We start from the raw sequence: 24,328 nt of genomic DNA, 5'->3' as shown, positions 1-24,328 counted from the left end.
AAGGACTAGATGGGGTCAGGTTTCCACAATAGATGCTCACTCACTAGGACCTGTGGTGACTATGAGAATAATCATTATTATTACAAGTCTGAGGGTCTGCATCTAAGGAAGACCCCTGAAGAGCGGGCTGACAAAGTGGCTGGGAGCACATGTCCCCAAGGCTGCAAAGGTTGGGGGTGGCCACGGATGGAGCCATGGAAGGGAGAATGGGGGGTGTATGCCCTGGTCAGGGGGGGGTGGGTGGGTCTGGGTGGCCTGAGGGACGCTCCCAGCTGGAGCATGAAGGGCTCGCCTGTGCATATGGAGCCATGTGGGCAGACAGGGACTCCCAGCTAGGTCCTAGGACAAGGGTGGTGAGCACCTGCCCAGGGGACCGCCGTCTGTTCACAGCCGGCTTGTTGTCCAAGAGCTCACGCCGGTGCTGAGCAGGCAGCTGGGCCTCCTCCCCTGCCGTATCCACGCCTGTCCAGGGTCTCCGGCAGGGCTCAACCAGGGTTTTTCCTTTGCCCTCCTGGTCTGAGATGTTGGCTTTGGTCACCCTCGGGGAACCTCTTCTGGGAGAAGGGGCTGAGCTGGTTGCCCCAGGTTGGCTGCCAGAGCAGATGGAGTCGACAGAGCCTCATCCTCTCAGAGCCTAAGGCTGCCTCATCCAGCCAGGCTGACACTGAGCCACCGTCCTAGTGCTTGTCCGCCTTCTGCTGCCGCAGGGCCTGCAGGAAGACCCCTTTCACCTGGCCCAGGGTCTCGTGGTACATACGGAAGTCCTCCTCCTTGCCACGCAGGGCGCTGCCCAGGGCGGCCTTCAGCATCTCATTCTCCTCCGCCTGGACAGCCAGCCTGGGCCACATGAAGAAAGGGCTTAGCGTGGCCGTGCGGGCATACATGGGGGTGCGTGCATGTGTAAAGGGCGCTGGGAACAGGGCTGCTGGCATGGTTGTTCTTTAGGCTCAGGGTTCTCCTGGACCCGTCCCCTCCTCCCACAGACCCTTGGGGGAATACCATGTGGGATTGTTCTCTGGGCCCACCCAGAGCCCTGGGCCTGGCACCCAGTATCCCCCCGAATGTTGGCTGCCTCAAGGAGGAGGACTACTTTGTAAAGGTCCTCCCCATCCTTCTTTGAATACCATGGTCTCTGACCCTGAAAAGTTTGAGTGAGAAAAGAGGGTTTAGCAACCCACACTTGGTAAAACTTCTCTTGGGACTTTGAGGTCATCAGGGATATGGCTGGGTCTCTCTGCCCTCTGATTGACAGTTGCTGAATCGCAGGCCCAGAACCCAGGCAGGCCGACCTCGGGGCAGACAGAAGTCAAAGGGGGAGGGACACGATCCTTCCGCCCATCGAAGCACCTCCACCCAGACAATGCCACCCTCAGGAAGGTGGGGCAAGAGAGCACCTGGTGGTCAGCTCCTCCATCTGTGATTCCACGGGCACGTTGGAGAGCTGGGTGAAGGAGGGGTCCTTCCTTTCACTCCCGTTCGGGTTGTGCCTGGTGTTGGAGGTGGGCAGACCTGTGGGGCAGTGGCAGCCACTTTCTGTGATGACGCCATGGCCCTGTGTAAATGCTCTCCTTCTCCCCTCCTTCCCCACCTCCACTGCCTATTTCCTGCTTTTCCATTTGCTGAAACATTATACTTCCTCCAAGATGAAGGACAAGGCATAGCATAACATATAAGTTGTCAAATCACTATGTTGGACACCTGAAACTAACATTGTGTGTCAACTATACCTCAATTTAAAAAAAAAAAAAAAAGGTTTTTTTAAGATGCAGCACGAGGGCTGCCTCCCTCTAGAAGCCCTCCTGATGCCTGCTCTGCGTTCCCTTGGACTCAGGCTGTGCTGTCTGCTATGGCCCTGATTCTGCTTGCCTTGTAGCGGGGTGGTTCTTCTCGTTATTGTCTCCAACTTTGCACTTCACAAGTTTCTGGAAGGCAGCTGGGACTGAGATCTGCCCTGCACACTGAGCCTGAGTCTAGACCATCACTGCCTCTGATGCCCTCACACCACTGGACCCCCACCTCCAGAGCCAACCCTGACCAGCAGCTCCCTACATGCCTACAGGGGATCCAGTGTGGCCAGGGCCAGAGGCCACAGAATGCTCAGAAAAGGAAATCGAAGCCAATGGGTAGGGAATTTGGGCACAATCACAGCATCAGAAAACCAGTGCTGAAAAGGCCCTCAGAGGCGGCGTGGTTCTCAGGGATAGTGTGGCCCAGGGAAAATCGCCTGGAGTCAGTAGACTTGGCTTTCACCCCCTTGCTGTGTGGCCTCAGGTAAGCCATCAACCTCTCTGAGCTGGTTTTCTCACCTGTAAAATGAGGATGATAGTTCTTGCCTCTAGAGCTTTGTGAGGCCGGGTGAACTCCCATTCATACCTCAGGACCTATGTGATCTGACCACCTCCTTAGTACCTTGCCACTTCTTTGACCTTGCCTCATATTCCCCTCCCCTCGCTGTACTCCGACCTCACTTGCTGTTCCTTCAAGCCTCCGGCTAAGCTCTCACACAGTGCCCTTGCCCTTGTCTTCCCTCGGGTATCTGTGTGCTCATCCCCCGTCCCTGCCATTGTCTCTGCTCAGATGTCAACTCTTCCATGAGGTCTTCACTAGCCCCTGTCCCTGATGGAAAGCAGCCGCTCTCAGCACCTCCTATCACCTCCTCTGTCTTAGCATGTCTTTTAGTGGCTTGTTTGGTTAGTATCCATCTTCCCCGCTGGAGTGGAAGTGCTGTGGAGGGACCAAATTCCAGCATCAGGTCTCCTCATTCTGCAGATGGGGTGGTGCTCTGCCCATGTCACAGGCCGGCAGGTGGCAAAGGCCACATGAACACTTTTTCTCAGGCAGCTGCCCCGTGCTATTTGGGCAGAACCAAAACGGTTTTTCCTGCCGTGGCTTAGCACCCCCTGGTTAGGCTGCTCAGGAGGTAAGCCCAAAGCCTAGAGATACCACCTCCCTAGAGGACCTGTTCCTGAGGGCCCAGGAGAGTCAGCAGGGTAAGTTACAGGGACCTTCCCCAGCCTGGATTCTCAGCAGCTCCTGGAAGGCCCCTTGAGTCCTGGGCCCTGCTGGTTGGAGAAAGGAGAAGGGTACAACTCCTGCTTTGTGCCTCACTTCTGGCACATCCTTCTGAAATGTCCTCATCTCATCTGGGCTGGGGACAAAGGTCTGAGTGTCCTTGCTAGGGGACGGCTGGGGGATGTAGTGGAGGGTCGAGAGACAGGGCAATGGGGGTAGCACCTCCCTCCAGAGCCTGTAGGAGGTTGGGATGGGGACGTCCGAGGGAGGCAGGCCTGGGCCCTCCACACTAGCGATTCTTCCTTCTTTGGCTTCTCGTTCTGGCATCCTGCACCCCCATCTGGCCACAGCCTCACAAGAGGCCGATGCTGCTGGTCCAGGGGCGGCACCTTGAGAACGACTGGGTTACAGCACTAGATCTTTTACTTTAGGACAACAAAATCTCCCTGTGCAGCTAGGTGTGGTCAGGGGGTGAAGGCAGAAGTGACACGAGCAACCTTAGGACCATGCCCTTAAAAGGTAAGGAGCAGGACGTCCCTTCCCTCCTGCCCTTCGTGCTGCTGGTGGGGAGGCCGAAGTGGCCATCTTAGACCACGGAAGCCGCATGTTGAACATGACGGCACACAAGACAGAGAAGCCTGGTCCCCAAGCCTGCGGAGAAGCCACTCCATCCCTGCTTATGCTCTGCTGCTGTAGCAAGCAGAGAGGGATTCTTCTCCCGGTCAGCCCCTGCTGCTGTTCTGGCCTCCTCAGCAGGCCAACTTCGCCTCATGACCAACTCTAAACAAAGTCAGCTGGGGACAGAGGGTTAAGGGCTGGGGTGGGGGTGACCCCATAACAGGCAGTGGTGGTGGTAGCTGAGAGCGTTTAGCAGAGGCACTGCCACTTTTATGAGGGCTCACGGGTGGGCTGGGTCAGAGCCACGTGGGCTGATGGCCTTCTGGGGCTCCTGGCTCTGAAGAGGAGGCCTGGGGAAGGAGACACCCAACAGCACGGGCAGGCTGAGCTCCGCCCCGATGGAGGCCTCCGCTCCCCCATGCTTCTGGACGGGGCTGAAGTGGTTGCCGCTGGCGGGCTCTCCCGTTAACGGCAAGGCCACCCCCTGCGGGCTGGGGGCCCTGGGCCAGCCCCTACCTGCTTTGCTCCTGGGGGCTGCTCTCTGACAGACTGACGTCCTGCCAGGCTCCAGGCGCATCTTCTCCAGGTGTTGCTCCAGCACCACGCTGCGTTGCCGTTCTTCCTGCAGCTTCTTCTCTGATTCCAGAAGCTTGCTGTTGCTCTCCTCCACCCTGGTGATGAGACAGGAGGGGCTGCCGTCCATCCGCCGGGGGCAGGCAGGGGCAGGCAGGGGCAGCCCCCGGCCCACCTGCTCTGGCCCTCAGAGAGGCAGGCACATCGTGCCCTGGCGGTGCTGTGACCGGTTCTTTATTTTTACCGCAGGAACCGAGGAACGTGCGTTTGAAAACCATATAGTTCTCTCCAAGGCTCAAAATGAAAAGCTCGCCAGCCTCTCGCACTCCTGCCCACTCCCGTTTCCGGCTCTCCAGAAGCAATCACTTAGAACACTTTTAGCTGTTTCTCTGAATATTTACTGCCATATTTCTACAGATGCCCACGCTGCTATTTTTAAGGTTTCAATATAATCTTTCAATTTCCTGTCGTGCAACATGAGAATTTAGTTTTATTTTGGCCTTCTGCCCTTACCAAACAGAATTACCCCTCCGCTTCCCAGTGTAGTTACATTACCATTTCCCAGCTGAATTAATAGTAGGTGGTGTATTAGTTTTCCATTGCTGCTGTAACAAATTACCACAAACTTAGCAGCTTAAAGCAACACACACTTATCACCTCACAGTTCTGTAAGCCAGAGGTCTGGCAGGCTCTGTTGGTTTCTCTGCTCCAGGTTCTGGTGTTGCCTGACCTGGGTTCTTACCTGGAGGTTCTGGGGGGAAAATCCACTTCCAGGCTCATTCAGTTATTGAAGGGATTCAGTTCCAATGGAAGGACTGAGGTCCCTGTTTCCCATTGGCTGTTGGATGAGTGATTTTCATGTTTCAGAGGCCACCTGGCCCTCTCCATCTTCAAAGCCAACCAGACACCCCTTAGCATGCTTTGACTCTCTCTGACTTCTTCCACGGCATCTCTCTCACTGACCCCAGCTGGAGAAATTTCTCTGCTTTTAAGGGCTCAAGTGATTAGATTGGGCCCACCTGGTAATCCAGGATAATCTTCCTATTTTAGGGCCCATAACTGTAATTGCATCTGCAAAGTCCCTTTTGCACATATCATAAAGTAGTCACAGGCACAACAGCAGCAAGCAAAGGGCATAGGGGACAAAATCCTGTCTACCACAGGTTACGTTAGAGCGATTATTTAGACATGTGGCACGGTAATGATCATGTTTTCTTATTTAATTTTTTGCTTTCCTTGGGGTTAGTGATTACTTTCTGTTTATTATTATTTATTGTTATTAGTCCTTATTATGTTCTGTATGTCTATCCTGAGTTCTTGGGACTTGAAGATATTGCTATTCGGCCATTGCACCTGAAGGATTTGTTTAATCCGCTGGGGCTGGGCCTAAGGTCTTTCCTGAGTCTAGGTATGGCATTCCAGACTTTTGTGATATGGAAGGCTCAGCTAGAAGGCCAGCACTCCTGAAATTTAGCCGAAGCAAAGGGTCGTATACACATATGCAAATCGGAGTGGAGGCCTGGAAATTTACAGTGTTGGAGGAAGTGGTAAGAGTCAAGAAGGAGCAGAATGGTGACAGTTATGAACAGTATACAACTGCTAACACAAAACTGTACAATAACACAGTTATACAGCTACTAACATGACTTGTTCAAGCATGTTCCTTGAGACTTAATTTGCAAGAGCAAAAAAATTAAAAAAAAAAAAACCTATAGGCCCATCAACAGGGGGAATACAGGACAAGTGGCAAATATTCATACCACGGAATGTGACGGAATATGACAGATTGTCCTGTTCAACACAGTGCAGCCTCATGTCCACATGTAGCTGTTTTAAGTTGAAATTAGTGAAGATGAAACAAAAAATTCAGTTCTTCAGTCACACTAGCCACATTTCAAGTGATCAGAGCCACATGTGGCTAACGGCTGCTGCATTGGACAGCCGAGCTGCAGAACACCTCCGGCATCAGAGAAAGTTCTAACGGACAGCACTGCTCCGGCAACAGGAAAGAAGGAGGCAGAGCTACGTGTATAAACACGGATCTCCAGACTGTAGGACTGGTGAAGAAAAAAACAAGTGCCACAAGAATATATACAATATAATGCCATTTATGTAAATAAAGGATAAATAAATCATAGTGGATTCGCGCAGTAAAAAAACTCCTTAACCATAAAAAGGATGTGTGCTGATATGAAGAGGATGTCTGAGATTTATTACTGAGTGAAATAAGTAGCAGAAGATTATGCATAATATATGATCTAATTAAAAAATTTATAACAGATTAAAAATTTAAAACCAAATAGATACTAGTGCTAACGAAATTCAGCCAGTGAGCTGAAAGCAGGGGTCTGCAGCAGTCACTGACTGCCATCCGTGGGTGAGGGGCTTTCATTTTCCTGCCGTGTATTTCAGTAATGTTTGCATTTTGTTTAGGTTCGTGATAGGGGAAATAAGAAACTAACAGCAAACACCATATAAATGGTAAAGCACTTTATGAAGTCTGACAACGTTTAGGAATGATCGAACTTTCGGTTTCTCCTCCCAAAATGTGCCATCCTCGAGGAATCTTGATAAATGTCACCACCGCCCATAGAGGTGCTTGGCCTAAATACCTGAGCGTCATTCTTGCCTTCTCTCTCTTCCTCACTGCTCTCTGCTTCCGATTTATCAGCAGGCTCCACAGCTTTTCTTCTAAACACACACAAAAGCTCAGATCCTTCTCATTCCTCCACCTGTGGCCTGGTCTGGGGCTGCTCCTTCTCCGGCCTCTGCAGATTTCACTTTCTACTCGACACTTCTCACTGGTATTCTGAGTATTCTTTTTTGACCAGTCTGCATTCTCACCGATTTGTTCTTCTTTAATCATTTACTGGGCTAATTCAGCTAGATTCTTGTTTGCCATGGCTTTCTAACAGCTCCCTAACATCATGGGCATCAACCTCGTGACATGCCAGATTTTTTGTTAATTTGCCTTTTTACTTTGTAATTGATTTTCATTATATTTCAAGAGTCTGACCAAAGTGACCCAATGGCAGCGTAAAGTGAACAATGTTAAGTAAGGCAAGTCATTAGTGAATGTTTTCATGTTAAAAATTTTGCTTTCGTGAGGACTTTAAATGTGGGGATGCTCAGATGAGGAGGTCCCCATGCCCAGGAACTAATTTAATATAAATGATACAAGACCTTTATGGAGACAAATGTATGTAATATTACATATTACATACATAATACTATATACGTAATTCATAAAAAGCTCTTTACAGATGTAAAGAAAAAATATAAACAACTCTTTTTAAAAATGTGCAATAGTATGAATATATATTTAACAGAAAAGAACATGTGAAAGGCTGGAAACATGTGAAAAATATGCTCATCCCCACTTTTAGTTATAGCAAAGTAGATAAAAACAACCATGAGATAATAGTGTTCCTTAATTAGCTTGGCAAAAACATTATGCACTGATAAAACTTTGTAGACGTGACGCTATGGGGAAATGGTGGATAGTTCACATCATTGGTGGGAATGTAAATGAATTCATTTTAAAACGGTAATCTGCCATTATTTGTAAACATCTAAATGTACACATTCTATGACCCAATGATTCCACATTTAGAAACCTAACAGTGGTATACTCTTAACAAAAATGTAAAGATGTGTTTAGTGTGAGTCCATCTTTTAATAAAAATGTATGTGCATATATGTGCACATATGTATACACATATATTTGCATATACATTGTTGGATGTGCAAAGAAAACATTTTAGAAGTTCTGACAGTTCTTTTCTATGAGAAATGGGGAGTGGCAGGTTGGAAAAGGAGGCTTTTTACAATAAGTAAGTATATGTTTGTAATAGAAAACTAATAAAACTTCCAATCACATAAAGCAAGGGTTTAAAAAATATGTATTTATTTTGAGAGAGAGACAGCATGAGCAGGGGAAGGGCAGAGAAAGAGAGGGAGAGAGAGAATCCCAAGCATGCTCTGCACTCGGTGTGGAGCCTGACTCAGGACAGGATCGCGACCTGAGTCAAGATCGAGTCCGATGCTTCACCGACTGAGCTACCCAGGGACCGCATAAAGCAGGGTATTTTGAGGCCAATGTTGAGTGTAGAAGCTGTAAATGTGGGCTCCTATAAGGCAGCAAGCTGCAAGGAAGCTCCCTGTATAATTCTGGAAGCCTCAAAAGAATGCCTTGTTTGCAATAAGAGACTTAGACAAAATCCATCTGTAAGCTGGGGAAGTGGTAAGGAAGCTTGCAATCTACTGGGCCTTAAATGTGTTGGTGGGGAAGCACCGATCATGAGAAAATTGAACCACAAGGCCAGCACTTCAGGTGCTCAGGAAATCCTAAACCAATAAAGTACCACTCAGAGACCACTGACACCCCCAAAGCTCCACAGAAACAAAAGCAGAACCATTCTGTAGGAGCACTTTCATAACCCAAGAATTCCCACAAGAAGGAAAAAACAATAGCATTGAAGAAAAGCTTACAGAAACAACACAAAAATACAAAACACATAGAGAAATAATTCACTGTGAGGGGGAGGTAACAGACGTTACTTAGGGTCCCAAGAAGTAATGAAGATGACAGAGTAACTTTCAAGGGATGAAGTAGGTTTCATATTATTACAAGGAGAAAAGCAAGAAATCTTAATGAAAGAACAAATAATATAAGAAAGAGAACAGGAGGGGTGCATGGCTGAGTCAGTGGGTTGAGCATCCAACTCCTGATTTCAGCTTGGGTCATAATCTTGTGGTCCGTGAGTTTGAGCCCCACGCCAGGCTTTGAGCTGACAGTGTGGAGTCTGCTTGGGACTCTCTCTCTCCCTCTTTCTTTCTCTCTCTCTCTCTCTGCCCCTCTCCCTGTTCACTCTCTCTCAAAATAAATAAACAAACATTTAAAAAAAAGAAAGAGAACAGGGGGTTTTACACAAAAAAGAGCTGCTAGAAATGAAAATTACAATTATTAAAATAGGTTTCATGGCAAATGAAGTGTAGCTGAAGAGGTTTAATGAGATGGAATGCAGATTTGAAGAAACTATGCAGTTATCAGCCCAAAATATTGAGAAACTTTAAGAGTTGCAGAGGAAAGAAGGTCTAACATAGGCTGACTAGACATTTTATTTTATTTTACTTTTATTTATTATTATTTTTTTTAACATTTGTTTATTTTTGAGACAGAGAGAGACAGAGCATGAACGGGGAAAGGGCAGAGAGAGAGGGAGACACAGAATCGGAAGCAGACTCCAGGCTCTGAGCCATCAGCCCAGAGCCCGACGCGGGGCTCGAACTCATGGACCGCGAGATCGTGACCTGAGCTGAGGTCGGACGCTTAACCGACTGAGCCACCCAGGCGCCCCTTATTTTACTTTTAAAGTTTATTTATTTTGAGGGAGAGAGCAAGTGAGCATATGCAAGCAGGGGAGGGGCCGAGAGAGAGGGAGAAAGAGAATCCTGAATCCCAAGCAGTGTCTGTGCTCAGCAGGGAGCCTGACACGGGGCTCGATCTCACCGAACCCTGAGATCAGACCTGAGCTGAAATCAAGAGTCAGTTGCTCAACCCACTGAGCCACCCAGGCTTCCCGATGAGGCATTTTAGATGAAAGGAACTAAAACAATGGGGAGAGGCAACACGTGGAGTGAGTCCTTAGCAATGTATAGACTGAAGTCCTCAGAAAGAAAAGGCATACCAGTTCCTAAGTAGGAAAAATAAAGCGAAATACAATACCTAGACACATCACAGGGAGACTTCAAAATACCAAAGACAAAGAGAATAACTGAAAAGACTTCTAGAGAGAAAGGACATATAACTAGGAAGGAACCACAATCAAACTGATAGCAGATTTCTTTTTGGCAACAATGGATGCTCAATGACAATGGGCTTTCATGGCCTCCAGCTACCAAGAATTCTATGCCTAGGGAAATTGTCCTTCAAGAGAAAGGCAGAATAAAGATTCCAAAGTAAATAAAGACACAGGGAGTTTACCATCCACGTAGTCTTATTGAACTAAAGGACGCACTTTGGTAAGAAGGAAACTGAACCCAGAGGGGAGATTGAGATGCGAGAAGGAACAGTGAAGGAAGACATTTTTAAATACGTTGGCCGAAGTAAAGGGATACTGACTAATTTTTTAAAAGGTGAATTTGGAGGGTTAATTTTGGAGGATTTTGTAAAAAGAATGTGCTGTAATAGACAAATGTTAGAGTCCAGTAACATGGAAGACACAAAAAGGGAATCAGAATTAAACATTCTCAACTATTCGAGGTGCCTGGCTGGCTCAGTCGGGAGAGCAAGCAACTCTTGATTTCAGGATTGTGAATTTGAGCAGAGATTTGCTCTGCGTTGGGGGTAGAGATTACTAAAACAAAACAAAGCAAAACTTTAAATGTATCCTATTGCTCAAAGGGATAATAAAGAATTCTACTGACTTTAGACTTGCTGAAACTCTATGTTAAAAGAGTACAGGTGACCACTAAAATAGAAGATAGAATATATAACTTCCAAACTTGTATAGAAGAGAGGGAAATAAAACTCGACCCAGCCAATATAAAGGAGGAGAATGGAGAAAAAGGAGCAAAGAAAAATCATGGCAAATAGAAACTATTAATTTAGCTGATCAAAATATTTCCAAATATTGTAAAAAGTAAAATGGGTTAAAATCACATCCTCAAACACAAATTCACAGATTGAATTTAAAAACAAAGCCAACTATATGCTTTTCAAAAGGAGACAAATTTAGTGACTTCTATCATGGCAGACTAAGCCGACTAGCCCCTCCTATTGTGTAAACAGCTAGAAAAATGGCTAAAACGTATGAAACATACTGTTTTCAGACACTGGACAGCAGGTCAAGAGACACAGAACACTGGACACAGGATTTGAGAGAAGGGAAACAGATGACCAGCTCTCTTTTTGTCTTCAGTCTACCTGCACCAGGTGAGGGGGTGAGGGGATCCCAAGCAGAGCACAGTGGTTTCTCCAGGATGCGGACACAAGACTGGGGAGTTGCAGGGGGCCTGAGGCAGCTAGAAGTGATAGGGCGTGTATGAGAGGGGGAAACTCTGCCTCCCTGCACGCCCCCCGCAAGACCGGAACAGACTCTCCAGATAAAGAAAGGAATAGAACTGGGGATCTCAGAGAAAGGCAGGTCCTGTACTTTGGGGTGAAAAATCCAAATAAGTTTGGAGGGGATACGAATGCAGAGGGAGCTTGGGCCCTGTTTCCTAGTTACAGCCCAGAGAGACAGCAATGCCCGAGAGTAGAAATGGCCACGTGTCTTGGCTAACAGGCCTGAGAGAGCCCCAGAGAGCTCCCTCACACCCTAAAACGACATAAAGCCGCAGAGTGAACCCAAAAAGGTCAGGGGTATCAGCTGAGAGAAAAACACACGTGCGTGACTCTGAGAGTGAGTGCCTCCTTAAATTTTGTGCTCTGGGTACCTTGCTCACTTCACCCTAATCCCAGCTCTGCATGGAGAGAGGCCCTGACAGATGAAATACCACACGGAAAGAGAGGCCAGTAAAGGGAACTGAGGCACCTCTGTCTACCTTCCAGCTGAACAAGGTCATATGAGTGATCCTGGCTGGCGTTATGTGGAACAGAATTACCTAGGTAACCCACAGAGCCACGAGAAAGAATAAACCATTGTGTGCGAAGCCACAAACTTTGGAATGGTTTGTTACACAGCAATACATAACTAAGTCACTTTTGTTCACAAAATCCCCCAAATTCAGGTGAAGCTCGAGAGAAATGGGAGAGAAATCCTAAATTGAGTATGTTTCTTCCATTTGATAGACTAGAGACTTGTGCTATCCATTATATTTCAATTACAGAAGAGAAATTAATGTGACTTTTCTCTTATCCCTCAGTATATCTGAAATTCGTATCTCCTCTATGTACTACATGAAAAGAAAACAATTATAGCTAGTCACTTCTCACTACTTCGGGAATGGCCATTCATCGACCACTTCCCAGCACCGCTCACTCCTTCTTTGGTATGGTACTCGATTTTTCCCTGTGGCAAACTGCCCCTCCTCCATTCTGTGAGTACCTGGAGGTCCTTCTAGCAAGGTGCCTGGCCTGTGTTTAGGGATGGACATGAGAGCAACCCAGGCCATCTAGACCATCTCTCCCACAACCCGCTGGCATGAGAACTGGAAGCCACTGGGCCTGTGTTGTTCCAGTGCCCCAGGAGAGACCACCCAAGGGGTCCTGCGACCAAGATTCCCAAGGCCCTCCTTGGGCTCCTCTCCTGCCCTGCCCCTTAAAATCTGCCAACACCTTCCAAAAATCTGCCTTTCCCTTAACTTACCAGAAGTGGTTTCTACTGTCTGTCACCAAAGAGCCCTGGCTGCCTGCCCTGTTAGGGTAAGAAGTCAGTGCTATCCTTTATATTTTCCACTGTGGAGGTCACATGGTTGGGCCATGTGTTGGCCTGAGTACCTGCAATTCTTGCCAAAAGGGTCACTTGAGCAAGGAGCACTGATTTATCTGAATGGAAGTCTGTCGACAACCCCTTGGAGAAAACTATACCACCTGGTCCACTGCCTTGGGTGACATGCTTCCCTCCTCCCCAGAGTAGTTTCACCTCCCATCTATGAGCGGCTCTCTTGCTGTCTGTAATTCAGACATCAGTCTAGCCTCTGTCTTGCCACCAAATTTCCCAATGGTGCCAAGTACGGTGCCATGTTCATCAGAGACTTCAATTATTGGTAGATTCATCTGACTGATTTACCTACTCCAGAGAGCCTCTCCCCTGAGACTCCCACCACATGTCCACAGGCACATAGCAGTCCCACTGGATACACATAGGACAGGACAAACCACAAGAATGACAATAGGGCCCCAAAGCTGTGAAGCACTTAGTTGAGCACACAAGTGATGACTGGGAATGTCCTAGACCACCATTGTGGGAGCCAAACTCTCGAGGAAGGTGGGCCCAGTCACAGATGAGGCCTGGCCCCTGTCTAAGAAACATGCCCTTGTGTCAGGCCGTCCACACCCCCATCCACATAGGCCCATGGCAGCATGTCCCTGGGCGCCATGTGTTACCGTTTCTGTAGGACAGTGACAAACTCGGTGAGCCGGTCGCGCTCCACCTCAGCAGCCTGCCAGAGGGCCTTGAACTCTGTCACTTGTGCCTGCCAGCCCTTTTGTTCTGGGGAGTCCGAGGACCTGGGGACCAGGGTGGGTACAGAGGGCAGAAGTCATTTGAGGGGCTATCTGAAGACACACACTTACCTCTGATGGTAGGAGGGACTGGAAGAACATTCAGGGATCCTCAGAGATAGCCACAGAGAAGGAAGCCAACCCCATCCACCCTGGCCCTGATGGTCTTCCTCCTCCAGCTTCTTGTCAGCCCACTATTCCTGTACCTGCTGAAGTCTCTAGACCTCACTTAGCTGGCTGCGCAGCCAGATCTCACTATGGCTAGAGCTGCATCAGTATCTCTGTCCATCCAGCCCCTGGAGGGGCCTGGAATTAGGCTGGCTGCTATGGAATTTGGCCCTTGAGGGCCTGGGGTGTCCTGGGCACCTGTGTGGCCAGTGGTCTGGCCACCATGCCCAGCCTCTGTCTCCCTATCAGCCTGTCCCGGCCCTCCTGCATCTCCTGGCTTGGCCTCAAGCCCAGCCCACTTTGTGACTTGGTCAGTTTTCTTCAGTGCTGATCTAGCCCGTCACTGCTCCCCTCCTGGCCACTGGGCCTGCCTACTAGCCCCTCACCTGCTGGCTGGAGCCCAGATGGAAGGTGAACTCTGCCCGCAGCCCAACCCCCCAGAGCCCACTTGTGAGTCCCAAGCTGCTCTCTGCTTTGCCCCCATCTTTCCCCCCGAGGCCCTGGTGATCCTCCGTTTGCTTTTCTAGCAACGCAGGACACATGGAGAGCTGGGCTGGGGGGGTGCGGGCCCAGGGGCTAACTTGTTCTGTGATCTCGGGCAGGTCTCTTACCCTGTCTGGGCCTGGGTCCTCCCTCTGAAAGTTGAGGGGCTTGGATGAGATGGGCCCTGAGGACTGCAGACTCTTCCATGTTCTGACTCCTAAATATACTTTAAGGCTTTGCTGCTCAAACTATATAGTCGCTGAATCAGTGCCTGTGGATCCAGACCTGCCAAGTCAAAACCTGCATCTAACCTGGCAAATGCCCAGCTGATCTGTGTGCACACTGCAGTCCAGAAAGCTCTGGTCAAAGCCACCTCCATGATTTTCTTGTGAGGGGGTGTGTGTAGGAGGGAGCTGCAGGAGAAAGGGCCCTGCCCTCCTCCCAGATACCCCATCACGGTCACCACGCCAGCCCCAATAGACACGTTCCTCTTCCTGTCACTGTGGGAAGAGGTCTGTGTGCTCCATGAGGGTAGGGCCTGCACGTGGTTGAGTTCAGTAAATATTTGTGTAACGTGCAAGAAATAAGTTTGAGAGTCAGCAGTCTGGACAGCTGAGGAGCACATCTGCTCCTGCTTCCCTGTGGAGCGCAAAGGTGACGGCCACGCAGGCCTGGAAGGGATCTTGAGGGCCATCTTGTCCCTCTTCCACTCCCACTACTGTGACTAAAACCTCAGAGAGACGGAGCCTGTCCATTCTCCCTGTGGCCCCAGGAGGCCTCCCACACTTGGAAGTAGTCATCTTGTCACTCAGAGTAGCCCACTCTCCTCCAAGTGCCCTTGTGACTCCAGGCTGATGGGTGGGGCCGCTGCAGGGCTGGCCTTGGCCCATGGTCCCCTGTGCTGCCAAAAGTTAGGCTAGAAGTGTCTCAGGCGCTACTTAGGAAACAGCATCTCAGAGAGGAGGAAAGCCCGGAGCCGTAGAGCAAGTCAAATGTGGACTAGGGCCACTCAGAGGCCTGGCCCGGAACCCGAGCTGACCTGCCTAAGGGGCGGAGATGGGGGCTGACGCCAGGAGCATGGCTCCAGTGGACAGTGGGCAGGGCTCACGACAGGGCTCAGAGGCAGGACAAAGCTACCATTTGTCTGCGAGCTGGCAGGAAAACAAAGGAGCCATTTAAGTACTAGGCTTGATTCTAACAACAAAGAGGGGCCAGAGAGCTGAGGGGATATCAGTGACTTAAAGTGGTAACCCGTATGACATGGAATTCTCGCCCTAGAGACTGAGTCTCAGTGGGGAAGAGAAGACAAGGAGAGGAGCTGGGCTCCAGGCCCTGGAAGTCCCTGTGGTAGCAGGAAGGGACACTGAACTGCAAGCCAGAGGCCAAGACTCAAGTTCTGAAGCCACCTGCTCTACCACCTTGGTTAAGGCACTGGGCCTCCCTGACCCTCCATGTCTTTATATAAACTTGGTAGAGTCCTTTGACTTGGCATGGCCTCAGTTTCCCCTCCTTATGATGGGATGGCAGAACTGGCCGACCAATCAAGGATGGGAAGGACTGTGAGGGCTCTGAGATCCTGGGTTCATACCTGGCTGAGGCCCCATGAGGACTGGGCAGAGAAGGCCACGTGAGAGCAGATTCCACCAGCGTGTGGCCCAGGCTGGTCACCGAGCTGTGTGAAGGCAAAAGGGGCTCATCACCACGGGAAGGCCGGCTGGGCCCCACCTGGGAGGAGAGCAGGGGCCGGCCGGGATCCGGGGAGCCCGAGGAGGTGGCTGGTGCTGGTCCTCACAGCAAGCCTGGCGGGGCAGTCCTGTGGATTTGCTGCCCTTCTTTCCAGAACTCTTGCTTGCTCAAGACGAGACAGAACCAGGAGACATCATAGCCTTGAGCAATCCAACACAGGTCTGTTTGAGAATCCTAGAAGCAGGTGTGTTTCAAGGCCAGATCAGAGAGGATATTACAGGGAGCTGCAACCACACGTTCTCGCAGGAATAATACCTGGAGCCTAACCGGCTCCTCCCTGCAGACGCAGGGCTAATGGAATAGGAGAGGCCCACAGATTGGAAGGACAACGGATGGCACAGTCATCTCAGAACTGCACCCGTGGCTTCCCAGCAGAAGCAGCGTTTTTTCTGAATAATTAATATTCACTTACCAACCCCTCTATCCCACTTTTTTTCTTACCGAGAAGATCCAAGCCTGCCAACGTGATCACCTGCTGAGGCCGGGGACTTCGTCTGGCCCGGGTCCTCCAGGAACTTAGTGTAGGCAGGGTTGACCTCAGGCCCACCGGACCCCTCGCCCACTCCTTTATTCCGAAGATACTGCAAGGAACAGACATGGGTTCGACGCTCAGCGCTTTGGCTCAGAAGCCTGGAGAAGGCAGGAGGGGGCCTTGGCTTGAGTTCGGGGCTTTTAGGGGATATGAAAGAGGCTTCTTTTCAGGAGAGAAAAGGGAGGCTGTTTGGCGAAGGCACTCGTTGCATGATAATGACATCTAATAATGCCTCTCTTCAGAAAGGGAGCTACATGGAGCGAGGTGGTGACCGGGCCAGGAAGCTGTTCTACATTCAGGTCCCAAAGGGAAGTGCGTGGCCTTTGATTCAGGCCAGATCGGAGGCTGACGTCTTTGAGTGGGCCCACCTCTCTGAGCAGCCCCATCCACACAGGGTGAATGCCATGTGTGACCTGAGGCTGGCTGCCTTTGTCAGCTGGAGACGCTTGGACTTTCCAGACACCTGGGGCCATAGAGGGTGGCAGGGCCACAGCAAGGGCCAGAAGTCTTGGAGGGAGGCTGGGCTTCCCGGGCCCCCTTTCCCCCTGGCACCTCGGGCTTCTGGATAGCTGGTGAGGCCAGAAGAAGGAGCACTGGAGGACCCCCAGCAGGAGGTCAGGCCATCAGGGGTGGATAGTTGGGGGTGAGTCCCAGACAACCTGGCACGTCCCCCAGCCCTGCCCATCCTGAGATGTGTGCACCAACTTCTCTTGTGGCTCCCAATTAGCCAATGACCTCTGAGGTAAGAATTGGTTCTGTGTTGTGTGCCTGGAGGCGGGACAGTGGTGGAGTGAAAATACTGGAATGTTCCCACATGCAACTTGAGACTTCACTTCCCACTGGGAAGCAGGGTGAGGACTGAAAGGCAATGCCCCCACTCATGGCCACACATACTCTGTCCCTAGGCCTTGGTCAACCCTGGGCTCCCTGCCTTCACCCTCAGGGGCTGCAACATTTTCTACCACAGCCACTTCTGAGGTCCCAGGCCACCCTGGCCTCTGCGGATGGACAGCTGTGAGACAAACCACCAAGCCCAGGCAACACCACACAGGCTGGGGCTGAGGGGCTCGTGGGCTCCCACACTTTTGATTGGACCTGGATCCCTGGGAACGAAAGGCAGGGCTGCTCTGTGACATGCCTTTGGCTGTCCCAGTCACCCTTGCTGTGAGGCTTCTCTGCCACGGGGAGACTTGTGTGCCTGTCATGGAATCCTTTTCCCCAGAGGCCACCAATTCCCCTCTCCTCTGAGCACCACCACCACAGGAAGGAGTCACAGACAGTCCACGGTTCCACGGTGCCTGACCCCTAGCAGCCCAGGCTGTGCCAGCAAGGCACCCACCAAGGTACAACTCTTAGGAACCCCCTCATTAGACAAGCATTAAGTGCTTTTGAGCACACTGGGGGCTCAGTCTTGTGCCAGGCAAGGAGGCACCATGGCGTGTGCCCCCTCAGGAGGAGTTTAGAGGGGGAAACAGGAAGATGATCACATAGGGTGACAAAGGTTTGGCCTGGGGGTGACCGGGGAGTTGGGAGAGTGCCCAGGAAGGGCATGGGACACAGAATGTGGGCCTTGGGGCTCCCTGGAGAAGCTCATGACTGGGTAGGGCCTAAAGGCCGGGGACCACTGAACAGGCAGTGGTAGTGGGGGAGGAAAGGGAAGACATATGCTTCAGGCATGTGCACAAGCCTGGAATGGGGACAAAGCAGGGCCATGTAAGGAGCTAAACGGTGGCCACACGGCCAGAGTGTGAGGGAAGGGAAGGGTGAAGAGAAGATTCAGGGGGTGCCTGGGTGGCTCAGTCTGTTAAGCGTCAGACTTCGGCTCAGGTCATGATCTCACGGTCCGCGAGTTCGAGCCCCACGTCAGGCTCTGTGCTGACAGCTCAGAGTCTGGAAGGTGCTTTGGATTCTGTGTCTCCCTCTCTCTGCCCCTCCCCTGCTCATCCTCTGTGTCTTTCTCTCTCTCAACAATAAATAAACGTTAAAAAAATTTTTTTAAAAAAGAGAAGATGCAGGAGGGGGGTAGCAGCAATAGCTGCTTATCACGTGGGGCCTCGCAAGTTGGATGGAGAGTGGCTTCCTTTCTGCCATCCTGCTGCCTGGAATGGGAATGTAAAGCCTGGCACTGTAGCCGCCATCCTGGATCATGAGGGTGAAGGCCACAGGTGGGGAGGGGGAGGGGGAGCTGGGAGGAGCCTGGACCTTGGAGGATCGAGTGAGGCCAAGGGGGACGCGGAGCCCCAGACAGGTTTTATGCAGAGAAGGCAGACCATCAGAGGAAGGAGAGGAAAGGTGTGTGGGGATGGGTGGGAAGCCAGAGGGAAGCAGAGGGCCAAAGTGGAGCCAGGTAGGGCATGGCGAGGCCTGAGGAAAGGCAGGTGGAGCGCGGCAGTTGCTGAGCTTTCTCTGGATGGTGGATGGACTTGCCAGGGCTTGGAAATGGACGGCGGGCCGAGGCAGGCCAGCGCCCTGCTCACCTGCACGCCCAGTTGCCCGATCTCCAGCTCCAGCTGCTGCACCTTGGCCTCCCTCTCGGCCACCATGGCCCGCAGCTGGGCAACGAGGCTGCTGCTCCGCTGAGCCTCACTGTTGACCTGCTGGTCCAGGCGGAGCTGGGACGCCCGTGTCTTTTCCTCCTGCAGACTCAGGCTGCCCAGGATCTCCTGCAGCTGCTTCAGCTGGTCCTGGGGGGGCCAAGCAGGAGGGAAGATGACAGACGGGGTTAGCCATGAGCCCTGGGCAAGGCGTGCAGGGAAGACCGCCCCCCCCCCCCCCCATCCATTCCCTGCTCCTGCAGGAACCTGATAGTGGGATGCTCCCTGTTCCCTTGAGAAACAGGAAAGGCACCTTCCTTGCTTGCCTTCAGCGGGGCTCAACCAGGCAGGTGGGAACCATGGCCTTTTCCTGTCCTCAACTTCCTTCTCTGAGATTGGGCCAAGGACATCCAAGGGGCTCTCAGGACAACAGAAAGCAGCTCGGAGGGTGGCCCCTCAGCCAGTGCGGGAGATACTTGGGTAAAAAGAAACCCTATCCCCCTGCTGGGAGATGACCTTGAAGGTAGTACCTGCACCCCTCGCCGGGGATCCCTCGACACCTGACCAAGGGCCCGTCCCCTGCAGAGGCTCCCAGGAGACTACTAGTGTGGGGGCTTCACCCGAAGGCCATCAGAAAGGACAGGTCAGTGATTGGGAATGGGGAAAGGGGCCGCTGTCCTCAACTCAGAGTGGAGGAAACTGAGGCCCAGAGAGCCCAAGGGCACACTGCTCTGAACGGCAGGGCTGGGGCTTGTCTGCAGCTTTCCTCATGCCATCTGCAGTAACCTATGGTGGCACACAGGGACCTCAGAGGACATCCAGCTCTACCCCTTATTTAAAAACTGGGAGCTGAGGCTCAGAGAGGAGGTGCAACTGACCCAGGGTCACACAGCAAAGTGTCCACAGATGCGGGCCTAGAGCTCAGGTCTTCTGTGCTCCACCTACCACCCACCTGGTGAAGTTATTATGGACGAGGGTGGTGCCTAAGCAGCACCTGTGCCCCCACGCACCCCGGCCAAGCCAGGCATGACCACCTCAGGGGCCTGGGGCACAACGTGGGAGCCAAGAGACCAACACCTCTGGTGCCTCGGTCCCAGAGAGAAAAGACCAGGCTAGAGTCAGGAAAGCAGTGCGGCCTTGCTAATCAAGGAAGGCTTTATGGTCAGACCAACCTGGTTTGCACTCAGGCATATAGTCCCAGAAGACTTTGCTAACTGGAATCTTAGTTTCCCCATGTGGGAAATGCGATTACAATCTACGACCCTAGGAGCTGACTTGGCAGCCCACCGTTATGAACCACGTGTACCCCGGGTGCCCAGAAGGGGAGGGGCTCTATGCTGCCACATGGATAAGAGTTTCTTGGCCTCCCGCTCAGTTGTCCCTCCTGTTCCTCGTTGAAAAAACCACCCAGGGTGTAATATGCCATCTCCTTCCTCCCTGTCCATGTCTCCTTCTTTGGGCTCCACAGCTCCAGTGGCTGGGGCCGGCTCAGACACCACAGCCCGCACCAGCACCACGCAAAACGACCTGTCCACATGCTCGGGCAGCCTCTGCTGCTCCTGTCCCCGGGGCGTGGCTTTGGGGCTGGGACCCACGGTGGGGGGGGGGGGGGGCGCGATGGGCTTCTGGGTTACGCAGGTGGCATACTGGGGCAAGAGAGGGCTCACTCTGGCTGCGGCTGGGCCATGGGTTTCTGGGCAGGGTGGGGGCCATGTTTGAGGGACCTGGCCCGGCTCTCGCCGGGCCCGAGAGGCTGGGCCGTACCATGAGGGCGTCGATGAGCTCATCGTCATGCCTGCCCTTCTCCACCAGGGTCCCCATCTGACTCCTCAGCGTCTTCACTTCGCTTGATAGCACCTTGTTCCGGGACCTCATGCCCTCAAACTTCTTTTTCAGTTCTTCAAGCTCTCTCTGGAGGCCATCCCGCTCCCCCACAAGTTTCTGTAATCAGGAAGTACAGTCGTGGGCAGTGGGGCTGAATGGGACCTCGGCCACATCTGGTCCCCGGCTCTCGCTCACAGGTGAGGCCCAGAGCCGGTGCCCTGGCCCCCAGCCCTCGCCTCTCGGGGGTGTCAGGTGGGCCCAGAGCCTCCTGCCCTCGCCCTGGTGCGTGACAGATGTCACTAGTGGGTGACAGCACTCCTCCGTCAGCCCGAGAACACAGGTGTCCAGGCAGCTGCCCTGGCTCTGCCTGGGTCAGACAGGAGAGGAAACACTCGCCAGCTCTGGCTGTGTCTTCCAGAGAGCCTGGCTGCCCCCGCCTCTCACTCCCTGCTTGAGCTGAGGAAAGAGAAAAGCCATGCTTTAGTGAACAGCACCAAGCCCAGGGTTCAAACTGAAGTGGCTTCACCCCACCGAGAGCTGGATGAGTAGGTGCCGCGCCCCGCTCGCATGAGCTACAAAGTGACAACTCAAGCGCTGCCCCTGCCTTTGGAGTTTCCCCCCTCCCCTCCCCTCCCCTCCCCTCCCCTCCCCTCCCCTCCCCTCCCCTCTCAAACATTCCCTGCGGGCCTACTATGTATTTAACATTACTATAGGTGCTGGGGATACAGCAGAGAACAAAACAAAGTCTTTCTCCCGGAGGAGCTAACATCCTAGCTGGGGAGACAGATGTCAAATGGTGACGAGTGCTTATTGAAGTGGGGAAGGGAAGAGGTGGGGGGCGGGGAGACAATGGCATGGTCCAGGAAGGCCTCTCTGAAAAGGTGGCGTCTGAGCAGAGACTAGAGGAAATGAGGGTAAGAGCAAAGGCCCCGGGGCAGAACATGTGTGACTAGAGCACAGCGAGTGAGGGGACAGAGTCCAGATTAGATAAACCATCAGGAGCCGAGATTGCGACACTGAGGAGGGTTTGGGCATTAGGTGGCATAATCTGCTTTGGTCTTGAGGGTTAATTATCACTGGGAAGGTGTTTTCAGATCCCTGTGGATGTGATTTACAGAAATGACAAATAGTAGGAGATGACAGGCCTCAGATCTTTGCAAGGAGGCAGCCACTGTTCACCTGTTGCTCTGCTCCCTCACCTTTAGCGGGCATCTGGCAGAGGAAGTGCACACGGGGAACAGATTCCTTCTACCCACATCATGGCTTGTGATTGGTTCAACAACTATAACATACTCTGCTCTGGGTGAATGTGTAAGTCTGAGCTAGGTGTACCTCCAACCCAACATTTTCAAATCTCAGCTCCCCATCTCCCTTGAATCTCCTCCCTGTCTCCTCTACCCACCTGTGACATTCACTGGAAGTCCTTCACGACCCTTCTGCTTCCCACCCCCATCCCGTCACTGAGCCCTGTGAAGTCGACCCTCAAATATTGCAGGTTGTCTGGTCTTTGGCTATAGTCTTACTGCCTTGGCTCAGGTCCTCAGTCATGTCTCAAGTGGATTATTGCTTCTGCCTCCCATACCTCCTCCAACCTAGCCCCCTATACCTGACCACGTGACCTTCCCCAAATGCATAGCAATCTGTGTCCCTCCACAACTTAAAACCCTCTGGTGGTTTTCCACCTCCTTCAAGACAAAAGCCTAACCCCCCGGCCGGCACACAAGGTCCGGGAGGACCTGGCCCTGCCTGCTTCTCCAGTCCCACTGTTCCCTCCTCACACCTGATGATCTAGGACGCTGGGGGTATGACGTAGCGATGGTCACAACGTTCCTAGCACAGGGCCTAGCCCAGAGTTGGCACTCATAAATGGAAGTCTCCTGATGGAAAGGTAAGGCCTCACTGTTAAGAAGCCCATGGCCAGTGCCGAGGAGTGGGCGTGCCCAGCCTCCCAGCACCTGCTCCTTCCTCTACTTACTTTGAGAAAGCCCCGCTCGCCACTTTCACGCCCACTTTTGAGAGGCTGACTCATCTCTCAGACCCAGGGGAGGGGATCTATCTGAAGCTGGCCGGTCAAAGCATCCCGTACCATAACTGCCGTGACTGGCTCGGGGATGGGGACATGGCCTAAGCTAGCCGAGTGACATTTAATTCTGGGACTTTGTTGGAACTACTGGGGAGGAGAAGCCCTTTGTTTGTGGGGGCTGGGCTGGAAGATAGAAACTGGGACTACCAGGAGTCCCCACAGGAGAGAATGAAGCTTGTCTGGAAAAAGTGGTGTTAAGACCAAGTCCCCAGATCCCCGGATCCATCTGTGCCTGAAGCTAGACCACCTCTAGACTGTTCATCTACATGGGCCAATACATTCTTTGTCGCATAAGCCTGACAGAGTTTGGCTTCTGCCACTCCCAGCACAGCCAGTGAGATGCGTGTGGTGCTGGTCCCAGCTTGCCTGCCTCCCCACAGCTTGGAGCTCTCCTCCGCTGAGCCCCACCTGATGCTGTCCCTGGGTCGTCACTCTGGGCCGTGACATTCTCCTCTCATTTTACAGTGACAATTTCAGGTCTGACATCTCCAGAACAGCCAGGATGGGGCCACCTAAAGCTCATGAAATGGGCTGAGGGTGTCAAGCTGGATTGACAGGATGTGAGGAACATGCACTAAGGTGCCCCAAACCCCAGGTGTCTCCTGCCTGTAAGGGGTGACTCAGAATTCATGAACGCATGGGCCTCAGAGCCCTGCAGAGGTGGCTATGTTCTCCCGGTGCCACGTGCCCGACTAACCTCCTCCCTGGACATCATTACCTCCCAGCCCTCCTGTTTTTCCCTTTCCAGGCTGCGGATCCTCAGCAGGTTTTTCTCCTGTGCAGACAGCTTCCTTGGGTCTGGATAGACAGACGGCTCATCACTGGATGTTCCTGCAGACTGGCTCCGGGTCTGTCCCAACTGCTTCTCAAGCTCACGAACCTGAGAGCGGTAAACTAGTCATTCCACAGTGGGTCTGCACCCACAGACTCAACCACTCAGGGGCTGTCCTGCGGTGCAACAGGAAATCCCACTAGGGGAGGGTCTGATGGACACAGAAACCCCATATGAGGGGCACTGAGGTGGGGGAGGAACCTGAGGCAGCATCTTGAGCAAAACAGGGGAGGACGCGAGGGGGATTTAGTTGGACAATGAGAAAAATCACTCCATCCCTTAGAGGCTATTTGAGACCAAGAAGCAGCTGAGTGGCTCCAGGAACCTTGGAGAGAGAGGTTGGAGGATCTCAGTACAAGGAAGAACTCTCTAACAGACAGGTCACCCAAGACTTGGGAGGCCACGGGTTCCTGGCCACTTGCAGGAGATGTTGCAGAGGGAGGACGGCGTTTAAAAGCTGAGAGACCAGCTCAGATCCTCACTAACTGTGTGAATGTACACAGCTTGCTTAACTTCTCTGAATCTCGCGTCCCTCATCTGTGAAATGGGCCTAAGGGTACACCCCGTATAAAGTTATAAGGATTCAGTATCCTGAACTTGTCTGAGCCTGGGAACCCCTAAGATGCTCCTTAGAATGACAAATCTTAGGGCCTACTCCAGACCAACAAGTCAGAACTCCAGGGAAAGGACCTGGGGACCTGCATTTTAATCACCTGCTATGGGTGATTTTTAGGATTAGGCAACATTGAGAAAT

The 24,328-nt window shown here is 52.1% G+C and overlaps 1 protein-coding gene across 5 annotated transcripts in view; it reads right to left on the bottom strand.

Moving 5' to 3' along the window:
- The window catches only part of CCDC13 (coiled-coil domain containing 13), a 42,171-nt gene that overhangs the window by 1,783 nt on the left and 16,060 nt on the right, over positions 1–24,328 (bottom strand). The window contains exons 7-15 of one of the 5 annotated variants that reach the window (XM_027040816.2): positions 23,461–23,622; positions 20,600–20,776; positions 18,779–18,985; positions 16,211–16,350; positions 15,612–15,695; positions 13,256–13,378; positions 4,147–4,301; positions 1,395–1,509; positions 52–837 (exon numbers count right to left, since the gene is read on the bottom strand). In XM_027040816.2, coding sequence (XP_026896617.2) covers positions 678–837; positions 1,395–1,509; positions 4,147–4,301; positions 13,256–13,378; positions 15,612–15,695; positions 16,211–16,350; positions 18,779–18,985; positions 20,600–20,776; positions 23,461–23,622 — 1,323 coding nt within the window. In that variant the 3' untranslated portion in view covers positions 52–677. Of the gene's footprint in view, positions 1–51; positions 838–1,394; positions 1,510–4,146; positions 4,302–4,794; positions 5,042–13,255; positions 13,379–15,611; positions 15,696–16,210; positions 16,351–18,778; positions 18,986–20,599; positions 20,777–23,460; positions 23,623–24,328 lie in introns of those variants that run through there. The other 4 variants (XM_053221576.1, XM_053221577.1, XM_053221579.1 and 1 more) reach the window with 4 other exon arrangements.

The sequence above is a fragment of the Acinonyx jubatus genome, chromosome C2, assembly GCF_027475565.1.
Source record: "Acinonyx jubatus isolate Ajub_Pintada_27869175 chromosome C2, VMU_Ajub_asm_v1.0, whole genome shotgun sequence".
Lineage (NCBI taxonomy): Eukaryota > Metazoa > Chordata > Mammalia > Carnivora > Felidae > Acinonyx > Acinonyx jubatus.
This window is presented reverse-complemented; position numbering and strand designations above follow the sequence as displayed.